General features: G+C 42.7%; 1 protein-coding gene across 1 annotated transcript in view; it reads right to left on the minus strand.

Moving 5' to 3' along the window:
* Positions 1–15,567, minus strand: part of PLB1 (phospholipase B1) — a 212,625-nt gene that overhangs the window by 121,152 nt on the left and 75,906 nt on the right. Inside the window, exons 5-7 of the mRNA XM_055253334.2 lie at positions 5,679–5,740; positions 4,019–4,085; positions 2,791–2,849 (exon numbers count right to left, since the gene is read on the minus strand). Of these exons, the coding sequence (XP_055109309.2) occupies positions 2,791–2,849; positions 4,019–4,085; positions 5,679–5,740 (188 nt within the window). The remainder of the gene's footprint in view (positions 1–2,790; positions 2,850–4,018; positions 4,086–5,678; positions 5,741–15,567) is intronic.

Genomic DNA, 15,567 nt, shown 5'->3' on the forward strand with positions numbered 1-15,567 from the left:
CCGCCCCAGGCAGAAGGACCCGAGAGTCCTGCGGCAAGTGTGTCCCACATCCTGGGCTCTCGGATGTAAATATCAGTGTGTACAGACACACAGGTGTAGCAAAGTCAGCCTGCTATCTGGGACACGAAACCTCTTTTCTTACTTATTTCCATCTGATTTCACCTCTCTTATCAAGGGTAACCCTCCACCCTCACCCTGACCAACACCAGTCACAAGTACAATTTAAAAACCATCAGCATCGATAAGAGAGAATGCGGGTGGGGAGCTCTGCCTGCTTTCAGTGGGCCCATGGTCAGTTTCCTAAGATTCAGTCTACACCTCTACACACCACCATCTCCTCACCCTTCTTCCTGTTATGCCCATTTCCCCCATTTACAATTGTGATCAGCGTAAAGTTCTGGGTCTGCCCAGCTTCATCCAGTGCTCAAGCAGAGGTGGCATTGATAAATGTGGTAAGGCCAACACTGTCTAGGCAGGGAGTCCAAGCCAAGTTCCAGAGAGGTAGAAACTGGTTATTTGAGACGAGGAGAAGGCAGAAGACAGGTCCAGGGTCTCTGGAGACATTGAGTGGACTGGCACTGTGCATGGAGTGGTGGGCTGGGGCTTGCAGCTACAAGGGGAAGGGGCTGAGGTTGCAGGGAGTGCAGGCTGCTGCAGGGATGGGGGAGGAGGCTGGGAAGGAATCATGGGAGGTGGAGTGGGGAGGGAGACTCTGGGGGAGAAAGAGTATCCTGGTTCAGCCGTGGGAGGTGCAGTAGGGCTCTTTGCAGGGTGGAGACTGATAAGGAAGTGTTCTATCCAGCTGGGACTGCTGAGATTGGGGGCAGCAAGGCTGTGGAGCTTTGCTAAGACCAGGAGAGGGGATGTGGGGAAATGCTGACATTCTCCTTTGCTCTCCAACCTTCTTCTCTCCAGATCCCTCCTTTCTCTGTTCATCCCTTTCTCTTTTTGTCTTTGTCTTTTTCTTTCTCCCTTATTTGACCATATAAAATATACCACTTAGAATTTATTAACAGCAAGCATATGAAAAGATGCTCAACATACTAATCATCAGGAAAATGCAAATCAAAACCACCATGAGACATCACCTCATACTCATTAGGATGCCTACTATTAAAAACCAACCAACCACAACCAACCAACCCCAGAAAACAGGCACTGGTGAGGACATGGAGAAACTAGAACCCTTGTGCACTGTTGGTGGGAATGTAAAATAGTGCAGTCACTATGGAAAATAGTGTAGTGATTTCTCAAAGACCTTTAAAAATAGAATTTCTATATGGTCCAGCAATCCCACGTCTGGGTGTGTATATCCAAAAGAAATGAAAGCAGGGACTTGAACAGATATTTGTACACCCAAGTTCATAGCAGCATTGTTTGCAATAGCCAAGAGGTGGAAGCAACCCAAGGGTCCATTGACAGGTGAATGAATAAATGAAATCTGATATAGATATACAAGGAAAGAGCATTCATCTTTAAGAAAGGAAGGGAAATCTGGCATATGGATGAGCCCTGAGGACATTATGCTAAGTGAAGCCAGTCACAAAAAGACAAATACTGTATGATTTCACTTATATGAAACATAAGTGTATGATTTCACCTTTTTTTTTTTTTTTTAAGATGGAGTTTTGCTCTTGTTGCCCAGGCTGGAGTGCAATGGCGTGATCTCAGCTCACTGCAACCTCTGCCTCCTGGGTTCAAGTGATTCTCCTGCCTCAGCCTCCCGAGTAGCTGGGGTTACAGGTGCCCACCACCATGCCCGGCTAATTTTTTTGTATTTTTAGTAAAGATGGAGTTTCACCATGTCGGCCAGGCTGGTCCCAAACTCCTGACCTCAAGTGATCTGCCCACTTCAGCCTCCCAAAGTGCTGGGATTACAGGCGTGAGCCACCACAGCTGGCCAATTTCACTTATATGAGGTACCTAGAGCTGCCAAAACAGAGAGGGAAAGTAGAATGGTAGTTGCCGGGGGCTGTGAGAAGAGTAGAATGAGATGTTATTTCAAGGGTAGAAATGAAAAAGTTCTGGAGATCAGTGGCACAATAACGTGAATATATTTAACACTAGCGAACTATACACTTACAGATGGTAAATTTTGTGTTCTATGTATTTACCACAATTGCAAACGAAATTTAAAAAGTTATTTATAAAGATCGGTGTATTTTTAAAAATTTACAAAGCAGGTAAGAAAATTTATCTTAAAAAATTTAAAAGATTACTTTTAAAATTCTGTGTGATCTTTGATTTAATGTATTAATGGATTTATTAATAGGAAACTCCACAAGTTTCCTCACCTTGATGTAAAGAGAGGCATTCATTTGATTTGAAAAAAAAAAATAAAAAGATTCAGCTGGGCGCAGTGGCTCACACCTATAATCCCACCACTTTGGGAGGCCAAGGCAGGCAGATACCTGAGGTCGGGAGTTTGAGACCAGCCTGACCAACATGGGGAAACCCCGTCTCTACTAAAAATACAAAATTAGCTGGGCATGGTGGCGCATGCCTGTAATCCCAGCTACTTGGGAGGCTGAGGCAGGAGAATCACTTGAACCCTGGAGACAGAGGTTGCGGTCAGCCAAGGTTGCGCCATTACAGCCTGGGCGACACAGTGAGACTGTCTCAAAAAAAAAAATGAATAAATAAATAATAAAATAAAAATAAAAAGATTCAACCTCCTGGATTTATCTAGTTCATATGATGTTCTCTCCCAAAATGAAACGTTCTGCCCAGTTACCAGGAGCCCATTCAGAGGATCATCAGTACCTGCCCCAAGCTACTTCAAATACTCACAATTTCCAGATTGCCAATGGCTGCCACAAATTTAATATCAGAAGGCTTCAGAGAGTGAACTGTGGAGACAAGAACCCATATAGGAAGGTCAGATCTACATTCCCATGATGTCGGCCAAGGATACCGTATGGGAGAGGAGACTCACATTCCCCAGCCCCTAGACAGCTGCGGAGGTCCAGTCTGTTGGCCATGGAAGTGGAATGCCAAAGACCAGGCAGTGCCTGGGAACCCTAGGAATCCTGCCAGAAAGACACTCGCTCCCCTCTGGGAGCCACACTGTTAACTGGACTTGAGCTGTCCAAACAGGTGACCCATGGAAGGTCACTCATGGCCCTCATTTTCCCCTCACCTGAACCCCATTCTGCCTCTCACTTCCTTCTGTCCCATAGCCCTGTATTTCTGGGCCTCCATGAACAAGAGGGCGACCCATTAAGATTAAAACCACCTGGTTACCAAAAGGATCACTTTAGCTTGAAGATTGCCAGAGAATAGCATTCGAAGTCTGTGAACACATATCCACACCAGATGCAAGCTGTATGCAAATGCCACGCAAGGAAGTCTCCTGGACCCACTTGAGTCATTGGCATTTTTAGCAATGAAGTCTCCCTAGAAATCACTGATCATACTCCCTGGTCATGTTACGGATCATTTACATGTAAGCCACCTAAAGAAGACATTTCCTTAAAAGTGCATCAATTTCTTTTTCAACCTAAAGTCCTTATATAACAGTAAGAATAGCATGCTTAAGTGGAAACCCCAGTCAAGGCAGAATAGTACCAACATAAATCTATTAAATATGGTCTGGTCTGTAATGCAGCCTCTCAATATGATAAAGTCAGGGAAGAAGGCCCACTCAAGAGAATTCATAGCATCTGGGTCATTAGACAAACCCAGCCCATTGCGGGGGGAAAAAGGTCCAGAGCTGCCATTGTGCTATGTTACAAGAATAGGGAAGCCACATGAGTGGCCAAGCTCTAACTCACAGTTCCCACAACACCATCCCCACCCACAGGAAGGCAAGATCCTGGAGATTACCCTCATCCAAGCACGCCACTGTGGAATTACGACAGATGACTGGGAAATCATCTGCCATACTGAGGGATTGAGGATAAGGAAGAGAAGGACTTGAAGGGCCAACAGGTCCAAGAAGAATAGGGTTAGAGCCTCTGCTGGCCACTTCAGAAAGAAGACGCCAGGCTTTTCCTGCTCATGGGCAAGGGTCACATACCTGATTTAGAAGGCATATTCACTCCTAATTTATTTGGGTTGCATGGGAATGAAGAATTCTTCAGGGTCTGCAATTGAAAACAAACATCAGAAACATCAACTGCCTGGTATAGAAATATTGCAGGTCCTGAAAACTTGGTGTAGAAATGATCATGTACTCATTCTATCTAGGTTCAAAATCTAGAAACAATTGCCCATAGTCATTTTCTCCCAACCCCATACCCAGTTCATCTGGTAAAAGGGGACATAAGTCTATTGACAATGACCTTAACAGGTGGCAAGAATGCCTCAGAACAGTGGAGTAGAGAAGGAAGAAAGAAGGAAGAAGAAGAATGAGAAACTTCTAGAAATCGGGCTGGGCACAGTGGCTCATGCCTATAATCCCAACACTGGCAGGCTGAGGTAGGAGGATCACTTGCGATCAGGAGTTTGAGACCAGCCTAGCTAACATGGCGAAATCTTGTCTCTACTAAAAATACAAAATACAAAAATACAAAAATTAGTGGTGGCATGTGCCTGTAATCCCAGTTACTTGGGAGGCTGAGGCACGAGAATCACTTGAACCCAGGAGACGAAGGTTGCCGTGAGCTGAGATCATGCCACTGCCCTCCAGTCCGGGCAACAAACAGAGCAAGACTGTCTCAAAAAAAAAAAAAAAAAGAGAGAGAAAGTTCTAGAAATGGATGGTGGTGATGGTTGCACAGTAATGTAAAGTACTTAATGCTACTGAATTGTGCACTCAAACATGGTCAAAATGATAACTTTTGTGTACATTTTACCAGTGAAAAGAATTAAGACTCAGGAAAAGAAGTAATTAAGACTCAAAATACCTTGACTAAAACAAGAAAAAATAATCAATCCCATGCTATATTTATTTTATATTCCATGCTATATTTACCTACTTTCCATCTTTTAATTTGATAACTTATACAAAATTAAGTATATGAGGCATTATGTTTATTTGTTGCCAAAAAACTGGGTACACCTGAAACTGGGAGACTCTCATGTCCCTACCAGAGTGTCCTGAGCCTGGAGGAAGGACTTGATGACCAGTGCTCAGGTCCTCAAGACCACTTGGACCTCCTCAGCTGCTGGTACTGAGTCCGGGTCCGCTTCTGCTTTTGTGAATACCATGGAAGGCTCTGGGAAGGGAGATTGTGTCTTTTCCCCAAAAAATTGAGAGTGGAAGGGGGGAAATACTCCAATAGGGAAAAACATGCAGTAAATGAGGTGATTGAGGACATCTCACATCACAAGAAGACACAGTTTCTCTTGAAGTACTGATTACAGTAAGAAACCACAGCACTTACTCTCAGCTCTTATCTTATGGATGTTCTGGGAAGACCTCACCCAGATTCCTTCAGATAACTCCCAACATCTGCTTCAAGGTTCACGGAGATAACAAGCCCATTTATAACTCCTTCTGGACACTTCTGGGAACCACCCATTCAGTCTGCAGGGATGATGAGCTCCAAATTCCAGGACACGCACTCTGCTGGACAGCCTGGCTGTCCATGGGGAAGCGGTTCATCCAGCCCATTCCCTCAAGGCCTCAGGAAGGGGCCTGTCCATTTGCACCAAAACTTGGGTTTACCCACTACAAGGAAAATCCTCCCTCTCCCCTCCAAACACACGCACATTCCACCAGGCAAAGGCTTTACCTCTGGCCATAGCTGCCCTTCCAATGTACTCTTTCTAGGAGAGGTATGGATCCGAGGGGTCCCTGAAAGAAAGCAGAAATAGTTCAAGTTATTTAGCTGGAATTAACTCCCACCCAAACTTGTAGTTTTCATGCCCTTCCTCCCAGCCATATCTATGTGCCCAGCTCAGTAATGTCCGTTGTGTTAGGGAAGCCCAGATTCTATTCATCCAGCTATCCACTCCATTGTGTGGGACACCGTGCTTCCATTAACACAACCCATTAGGGCAGAATCCCCAGGTTAAAAAGCAAAAGTGTTATCTGGGAGGGGTCAGCAATAACATTATATCATGCACAAGCACATTATCACAGATTGCTTTTTGGGCTCCTTGGCAAAGGGCAGAACCCACAAAGAAGGTAATGTCAGACAAACAGTTATTGTTGTTGTAGATCTAAGACAAAGCAGGGAAGACAAAAGACATTATAAAATAGTTTGAAGGGTAATGTGATCTTAGGAGAAGAGCTAATCACAGGATTCCTAGCAGCCACGACTGTACTAAGTACTTGGACAGAGGCTGTATCGAGGGGTCTTGCTGAGCATGAGGAATAAGGGGAAGAAAATGCAGGTAAGGAGATGGCAAAGACACTGTCCTTGTCCCAGCTTACTTTTGGTCAGTCTTTAAAAACATTTATTATCTTTTACTTTTTAGAAGTGTAATTGACTTACAATAAATTCATTTTAAGTGTACACGTAGATAAGTTTTTCCATGTTTTTTAATTACACAAATTATAGTATTTTTAAATTAACAGCACCCTAAATTTAAAAAGCGGAAAAAAACACCCACAATGCTATTCCTCTTACAATCAAAAGTGATTTCGTTTGTTCATTTTTTCATGACCATAATCAGGCACATGTTTCATTCAGTTATAATCTGTGTGCATGCAAATTTGTATCCTGCAAACTTCCTTTGACGTATCATGAGCATTTTAAATGTCGTTATATAATTTTGATGCTTATTTCAATAGCTACATGATACATTAATGATACTGAGATTTAATCAGAGGTCAGGGTACCTTACTTCCTCTGACTTCTCCCCACCCAATGCCTGCCCAGGGTACATCCTCCTTATTAGGGCATGCGATACAAGAACCCCCAAACAACATTAGCAATGCCAAAAGGAAGCCTGACTTGGGTGAGAGGGCTTGATTTCTTTTCCACCACAGCCTTCTTTTGCAGCTTTACTTTTTGACCCTGAAAATAATTTATCTAGAGTTTCATGATGAACAACAGTATATTTCCATTTTATGCCCACTGTGAGATCAGGCACTGATTTCCACATTAGAGCTTGCACAAAGAATGATGACTGGAATCCGCCTCCAGATCGCAGCGATTCCTTTGAAATTCCCAGAAGCAAGCTTTCTGGGCAGAAAGGGCCACATGACAGGAAGGCATAGAGGTGTGGACAAGCACAAAGTGTTGGAAAAGGCTGGCATAGGGGTTTGTAACTGGAGGCCAGGGAAGTGGTGGGCAGGGGGGATGAGGCTGTACAGACAGATGGTAGCTGGGCTGGGGAGCCACAAATGCCAGGCTAGTCCATGAGCAACAGGGAGCTGTGACCAGTCTCTGAAGAGATGATTTTAAGGTGATCATCACTCCAGGGGGAGTGGAATAGAGGAGTTAGCAGGGCAGAGATTTGAGACTATTTTGGTAATATTCTTTCTAAGCCAGGATAAAAATGTAAATGGTAGCCAACACAAATACAGCTTCTATGTGCCAGGCATTGTTCTAAGCACTTACGTGAACTAATTCATTTAATCCTCATGACAACTTTATGAGATAAATATCATCATCCCCACTTTACAGACAGAAAACTGAGGCCCTAAAAGGCTAAATGGCCTTTTAAAGGTGGCAAGGCATGGTGGCTCATGCCTATAATCCCAGCACTTTGGGAAGTGGAGATGGAATGATTGCTTGATCTCAGGAATTTGAGACCAGCCTGGGCAACATAATGAGAACCCGTCTCTAAAAAAACAAAAAAATAAAATTAGAAAAAGATGACATTACTAGCAAATGGTAATAGTGGGGTTTGAAAACAGGTAGTCTGGCTCATCTGACTCCATGGGCCATGCTTGTAACCAAGAAGCTAAGTGTAAGCCACATGCCCAAGGTCTAGACCAGGGCTGGCAGACTTTTTCCGTATAGGGCCAGATAGTCAATATTTTAGATTTTACTCACCATATGGTCTCTGTTGAAAGTACTCAACTCTGCTGCTGTGGTATGAAAGCAGCCACGGACAATATGTAAACAAATTAAATTTATTTATAGTGACTGAAGTTTGAATTCCATATAATTTTCATGCATCACGAAATATTCTTTTTATTTTTTGGAACCATTAAAAACTGTAGAAACCTTTGTGGATATCAAGAAACTGATTCTAAAATTTATATTAAGAGGCAAACGACCTAGAAGAGCCAACACAATATTGAAGAAGAACAAAGTTAGAAGACTGACACTATCTGACTCCAGGATTGAAGATAAAGCTACTGTGATCAAGACAGTGTGACTGGCAAAAAAATAAACAACTAGATCAATGAGACAGAATACAGAGCCCAGAAATAAACCCACATAAATCAAGTCAACAGATCTTTGACTAAGGAGCAAAGGCAATACTACAGAGAAGAGACAGTCTGTTCAACAAATGGTGCTGGAACAACAATTTTTTAATTAAAAGAAAATCACTCCTCAAAAGATTTTGGACCCCTTCTTTAAATAGTAGCATTCTAAAACAAATTTTATGACAGCTAATATACTCAGCACTCTATTATAAAGTTTTAAAAAATGAATTAAATTAGCAGAAGATCTAACCCAGTGCCTGTACAAAGTATATGTTGAAATACGTTATGATGAAAGATGCCCTCATTTGATTATCAAAACAATCCAGGGAAATAGATGGCATTATTAGTATAATTTTACAGCAGTAAGAGTTTTAAATGTTGTTTAGAGGGTTGGGGCTGGGTCCAGAGTTTACTGCTGACTCCGGAATTCAAAGGTTTTAATGGGGCTCAAAAGAGGATGTTTCTGAAGACAACAGGTGGAGGCCCACATCTTTTCCTAAAACTGTAATGGAATCTTCTAGGTCTTTTATTTTTTTCTGCTGCACTCCCACATTCTGTTAGGCACTCCCACACTCTCTGTGTGGTGTGTGTGTGTGTGCCTGCGTGCATGTGAGTGTCTGTTCAAAATTATAAAAGTAGCAAGAATTTGAGAAGTCAGGACCCCAAAGAGAAAATAAGTACAGAGACTGGGCTCAGCAATTGATACCAGTTATATCCTTGAAGCATTTGTCAAATCATGAGCGACAGAAATCAGCAGCCGAGAGGCTAAGATACTGCACAGAGCTTCAGGCAGTTTAATGGAACTGGGGAAAACACTGAGTTCGGCACCCATTGAGAAGGAGGGACCCTGATGAATATCCCAGGCTGTCAAGTGGGACTTAAAACAGACTTTTGGAGTGGGGATAAACTAGAAATGGGCTGATCTGTAAAAAGTCTAAAGACCAGACTTGAATAAGTTTGATTCCTGATTAGATAAAAGTGATCTGTTCCTCCCTAACTGCCTGCCAAAAGCAAAAGGAAAACTTTTATGGATGAAAATACTACCAGCCAGAGCATGAAAATTATCTAATTTTTTATATACAATGCCTGGCTTTCCATTAAAAAATTACCAGGAGACAACATTAAATAAATCAAAGCCAAGAGAAAATTTAAAAACACAGCAGACAACAGATTAGTGAAAAGCAGTGGACTAACATGGAAATAAATGAAGGAAATCCATAATCTTTCCAGCTCAATGTTTTATACCCAGTTACAGCAAGAGGTGGTCCAATCAGAAATTTAATGGGGCAATCTAAGAAATAAGAAGTACTGAGATACGCTCCTCACATATCCCTGAGTAACTGGAAATTGAAGTATGTTCCAGAAAGACTGAAAGAGCCACATGTAAATCTAAAACCAAGAGAGACTTAAGAATTGACTACAACTTTGTGCTCATTCTCTAAGCTGCACACACAGCAAGCAACAGAACCTTATGGTCTCAAGGTGTTTGATCACAACCTCTGTCCAAATCATTGACTGACCACTAAACCATGCAGACTCAAGGGTGACTCCTAGGATGCCAGGCAAAAAAAAAAAAAAAAAAAAAAGAGAGAGAGAAAGAAAAAAGAAAGAAAAAAAAACTGAGCAAAGACATCAGTGGTTAGCTGCACACAATTAGAGAGACAGATTTCACGTTTAAGTCCAGGCAAGTTATTAAAAAACAAATTGATGACCCTCAGAAAAATAAAACAGAATCCAGAACTGCTATGTTTGATCAAACATGTCTAGTCTTCAAACAAAAGTCACCAGGCATGTGCCTTGGCATTGAAACACCAGTCCCAGATGAAGAAAAAAAGCAATCAGTGGAAACTAAGTTGACACAGATGTTGGATTTCACAGGCAAAGTCTTATTAAATAAAGCAGCTATTATATGTATTTGAAGAATTAAAGCCATGAAGACAATGACAACAAATAGAAGTGATATAAAATGGAAATTCTGGAGTTGAGAAGTACACTAACTGAAATGAAAGATTCACTAGGTGGGCTCAGTAGCAAGCTTGAGATGACAGTATAAAAGATCAGTAAACTTTAAGATAGTAAGTATATTTCTAAAAAATACAGAGGAAAAAAGATTGAAGAAAAACAGAACCCCAGAGATCTGTGGACATTGTCAAACATAAAAACATACATGTAATATGAGCCCCAGAAGAAGAAGAAAGAGAGAGATGGGTGAGGGGGGGGCAGGAAATGATTTAAAGATAAAATGGCTAGGCTGAGGTAGGTGGATCACATGAGGTAAGGAGTTTGAGACCAGCCTGGCCAACATGGTGAAACCTCATCTCTACTAAAAAAAAACTAAAAAGGTTAGCCAGGCATGCTGGTGGGTGCCTGTAATCCCAGCTGGGCTGAAGCAGGAGAATTACTTGAACCCAGGAGGCAGAGATTGCAGTGAGCCAAGATCACAGCATTGCACTCCAGCCTGAGCAACAGAGCAAAACTCCATCTCAAAAAAAAAAAAAAAAAAGAGAGATAAAATGGCTGAAAACTTCCCAAACCTCCCACATTTGATGAAAAATATTAAACCACAGATTCAACAAGCTGAAAGAATATTAAGTAGGATAAGCACAGAGAATCTTACTTAGACACATGAACTATAACCGTCTATGTATCTAGGTGTAGTTCTAAAACCAAAGAAAAAATTTTGAAAGCAGCAGGAGTAAAACTCCTCAAGTACAGGAGACCAATATTAAGATCAGACTGACTTCTCATCAGAAACAATGGAAGCCAGAAGGCAGTGGAAAAAGAAAATGATCCCAGTTGGGACGTTGGTGATGTAAAAAGGAATGAAGTACAGAAAGAATATGTAGGTAAACCTAAAATAATATTTACTGTACAAACTGGAGACCAGCAAACTATGGCCCATAAGTCAAATCTGCCCACAGCCTATTTTTATATGTCCCTCTAGATAAGAATCATTCTTAAAATTTAAAAAAAAAAACACAAAGAATGTGATAGAAAATATATGTGACTCACCAAATCTCAAATATTTACAACCTTTTCAGAAAAAGTTTGCCAACCCTAATATAAATAAAAATAATATATTTTGGAGTTTAAAAGACATGAAATAAATTGCTTTGTGGGCAGATTTGGATGGAATAAATGGAGTTAAACTGTTATAAGATTTTCCCCTTATCAAGTGGTAAAAGTACTGATTTATGTTAGACTTTAATAAGTCAAAGGTGCATGTTATCACTTTAAACATCAAAATAATGACAAAAATTATATAATCCACAAGCTAGTGTTGGGCAGGATGGGGTGGTGAAACCTAAACAATAAAAATACTTAATCCTAAAGGAGGCAAGGTATCAGGGGAAGGCCAGGCACAGTGGCTTATGCTTGTAATCTCAACGCCATTTGGGAGACTGAGGTGGAAGGATTACTTCAGCCCAGGAATTCAAGATCAGCCTAAGCAACATGGTGAAACCCTGTCTCTACAAAACAAAAACAAAAACAAAAACAGACACACACACACACACACACACACACACACACAAAATTATCTGAGTGTGGTGGTGCATGCCTATAGTCTCAGCTACTCAGGAGGATCACTTGAGCCCAGGAGTTTGAGGTTTCAGTGAGCCGTGATCACATCACTACACTCCAGCCTGGGTGATAAAGTGAGACTCCATCTCAAAAAAAAACAAAAAAAGAGAGAAAAAGAAAAAAGAAAAAAAAATCAGGAGTAAAGAACACAAAACAGGTAGGGTGCATTGAAACAGATATTTTATTTAAACAGAAGCTGAGGATGGTGTATGAGAACTTCCTTCAGGATCTGATAGGTCAGATGCCAAGTGGGCTGGCCTTGTTCCATGTGGCTCTCAAACCAGGACTAGACCAGTGGAAGCAAGTTGCCCCTTGGCAGAATAGCTGGAGCTACCCAAACAAGAATGGGCTGCCAGGGCACTGGTCCAAGCAAAGAGTGGGGATCGTGAACATGTGGCACATACACCAGGCAGAGGTTAAGAGCTCGGAAATCCTTGGTCTGATAAGCCTTATTTTCCTCACCTCTAAGGTGAGGTTGATAATACCTGCCCCATGGAGTTGCGTGAGGATTAAATGCATGTAAACATCCAGCACAGTGTCTGACTCATGGAAAGAACTCAGTAATTGTTAGTTATAATTTCAGCATCTGAGAGGTGGTTGGCATAGACCATCTTTTAGATCCTTTCAGCCTCAATATTCTGGGATTTCTTCACATAACTAAATGCTCAGGAGTTCATGTTTTTACCTTGATGATGTGAGTCATCCATGATAACTGCTCTGGGGTGTCACAATAAAGTGTTCCTGGGATCTAAATGTTAAGCGTCCAGATCTGAAGATTCAAAGGGAAACTTGGTGCCTCTCGGTTCTGGCCCCACTAACCCTTGGAGCGACATGGGCCCTCACTCTACTTCTCTGCTTTCACCAGGTACAGTGCCTGTTCCCACAGTACCCCGAGGCGCTGTGGAAGAAATTATTGAAGCACTGTGGCACCATCAAACCCCAATCATGGAATCCCAAGGGAACTTTCCCCTTTTGAAAGGTTGTTTTGACATCAAGCCCATGGATATATGAAGGGCTTTGAGCTCTTTGAAAAATTCCCACCGGAGTCAGGGCAGTCAGGGGAAAAAAACAAGTACTTTTCCATCCTGATGGGAATGCAAGAGAAAAACACATGCGTATGCTCTGAGAAACAGGTTTGGCCGAGATCAGTCATCCAAGTTGGACACAGCTGTGACCACTGGGGTCTGGAACCAACAAAGCACCATGGAGACATCAGGCCTTGGCAAGGTAAAACCACATGTGCTTCTCCCTTAGGGGGGGTACCTTCTAAAGCAGTGGCTCTCAGCCCATCACCTGCTACCTAGCTCCCAAATGCAGAGACTCAGATTTGACTGGCCTGGTGGGGCATGGGTATGCTGGGCACCAGAGTTTTTAAAAGCCCCTCCAGTAATGTTCACGTGCTTCCAAGGTTAAGAGCCTGACTCTACAAGGAAACTCAACGTGTGTTAGTCCAACAGCTGGCCACATATGGGTGGGGTGATTTCAAAAGCAAAATTAAAGCAGGGCATGCTCTCTTACTTTATAGATTTCCTTGATGTTTGTATACTTATGATGTGTCTGGAGTGCAATTTTCTGGCCCCTGTCCCTTCCTTGAGGGAATACAGCCATTTCATGACCTTGATTAAGCATCTAATCTATCTGAACATTGACTTCCTCATCTATAAAATGCGAATAGGACTAGCTTCCCTGTCTTCTTCATGAGGTTGTTATGAGGATCAAAGAACTGGAAAGGGTTGTGTAAGTGAGAGAGGGCCATACACAGGGGAGAGGTGACTTTTCTCCCTGGATGAAAGGAAGAAGCATCTCCTAGGCATCAGGGAAGACTTTCAAGGCCAACTCATGTGGCACTGAGGTCACTCTTGAAAAGTTGTAATGCTCTCACTGTGACCTTAGGGGCAGGGTTTATGACCCTTTTGGCATTTTTACAGGCTCAGAGGGCCATAAGTGCATGCAGACCACACCAGCAAGGGTGTGGACAATACTGCTCTCCACTAAGCACTGAGCTGTGCTGGTGAGCTTGGAAGGGGAGGGCCCAAGTCTGCCAGTGTCATCCCTTGATTGGTTTTGAATGATAAGCAGGTCCTGTGGGTGACTATGTGCTGCACTGCACAAGGTGACTGTAAGCTGTCACCCTATGTGACCTATAGGGACTGTAGGATGCTGCATGGACCTGTGAGCAGGTGCTGCATGTGACTAGCTGTGGGTGCTGAGTCAGAAAACCATGAGTCATGCCTGGCTGACTGCTCCATTAAAATTCCAGGTGCTCTAAGGCGTATAGGATGTTAGCACAGCGTCCTGTCAGTGTGGTACTTGGCCAGTCACATGCTGCCACCAGTGGAAGGTGAGAATGAGGACCAGAGAACCCTTCTGAGGTAGCTGAGTTGACCTCTGAATGTATGTCTCACAATTCTAGAGTAGATGAAGTGAGCAGACCTTCAAGATCATCTTGTTTACTAGATCCAGAGAGGCTAGCAAATTTGCCAAAGGCTATTCAGCAAGGTACTAACAGAGCCATGTGTAGAACTGGATTCTCCTTAACCTAGTCAAGTATGCTTTCCCTGAGACCAAAGTCTTTTTGAAAGAAGGTTATGGAAAGACTTGTTACATGTGTTGTCTTCTATCTCGAATTTTCAGAAGAAATCTATTGTTTTGCCCTGTCTGTAGATCAGTATTTCCAGCTGTCCTTATTACCATTAGTCACTCTAGATTTACCTTCAGGAATGCTGGCCAAAGAATGATTTAGGATCAACAATGTCACAACCTTTGGGAAGACACAACCTCTAGTCTGATTACAAAAAACATTCGAGATGGCTTGAAAAGTCTCAAACCATAATTACTCTGTCCTGTACTGATGGTCCCAGAGAGACCTCACCACCAATTACAGACCTCATTCCAGGCAGAGACCAGTGCACCCTCCTGTCTCCATCCCTTGATGCCCACAGATATCCAATATCATACACCCTGTGCCCCAAGGGAGGAAAGCAGTCCCAAAAGGAAATTACATATTCAAAGTTTACTTGTAGTTTTGCCCTTGGCCTCAGACAAGGGGATGCCTTACTTTTGCATCACATTTTCTTCAACTTCCTCATGGGATTGCTATGGTTTCGATGTGTCCCCCAAAGTTCATATATTGAAAACTTGATCCCCAATGTAGCAGTGGTAGGAGGTGTGACCTATAACAGGTGACTAGGTTCTGCCCTCACAGATGGATTAATGTCATTATTGTGGGAGTGGATTTGTTATAAAAGGATGAGTTTGGCCCCTTTTGTCTCTCTCGTACCCTCATTTGCCCTTTTGCCTTCTGCCATGGGATGGCACAGCAAGAAGGCCCTCACCAGATGCCAGCCCCTCAATCTTGGACTTCCCAGCCTCCAGAACCATGAGACTATAAATTTCTGTTCACTATAAATGACCCAGTCTGTGGTATTATAGCAGCACACTACAGACTAAGACAGGGACAGCTGAGGCCAACCCAGAGCCAGGAAGGAGCAACCTGTAGAAGACAGTCCCATGGTGAAGATGAACAAGCAGACCTTGACGATGGCAGGTTCCAGAGCCCTGACTCCTCCTATACTAATATCTTCCACAATCAGCAGCAGCTCTAGCTTCACCTTAGCCACCATTGGCCAGAACTTTAAATGGGACCAGGTATTCCTCAAAGCTGGATGGTGGCAGGTGTGTTGATCAGTGAGCCCCAACAGGAAGGGAGTCTC

The sequence above is a fragment of the Symphalangus syndactylus genome, chromosome 18, assembly GCF_028878055.3.
Source record: "Symphalangus syndactylus isolate Jambi chromosome 18, NHGRI_mSymSyn1-v2.1_pri, whole genome shotgun sequence".
In the NCBI taxonomy this organism is placed as follows: domain Eukaryota; kingdom Metazoa; phylum Chordata; class Mammalia; order Primates; family Hylobatidae; genus Symphalangus; species Symphalangus syndactylus.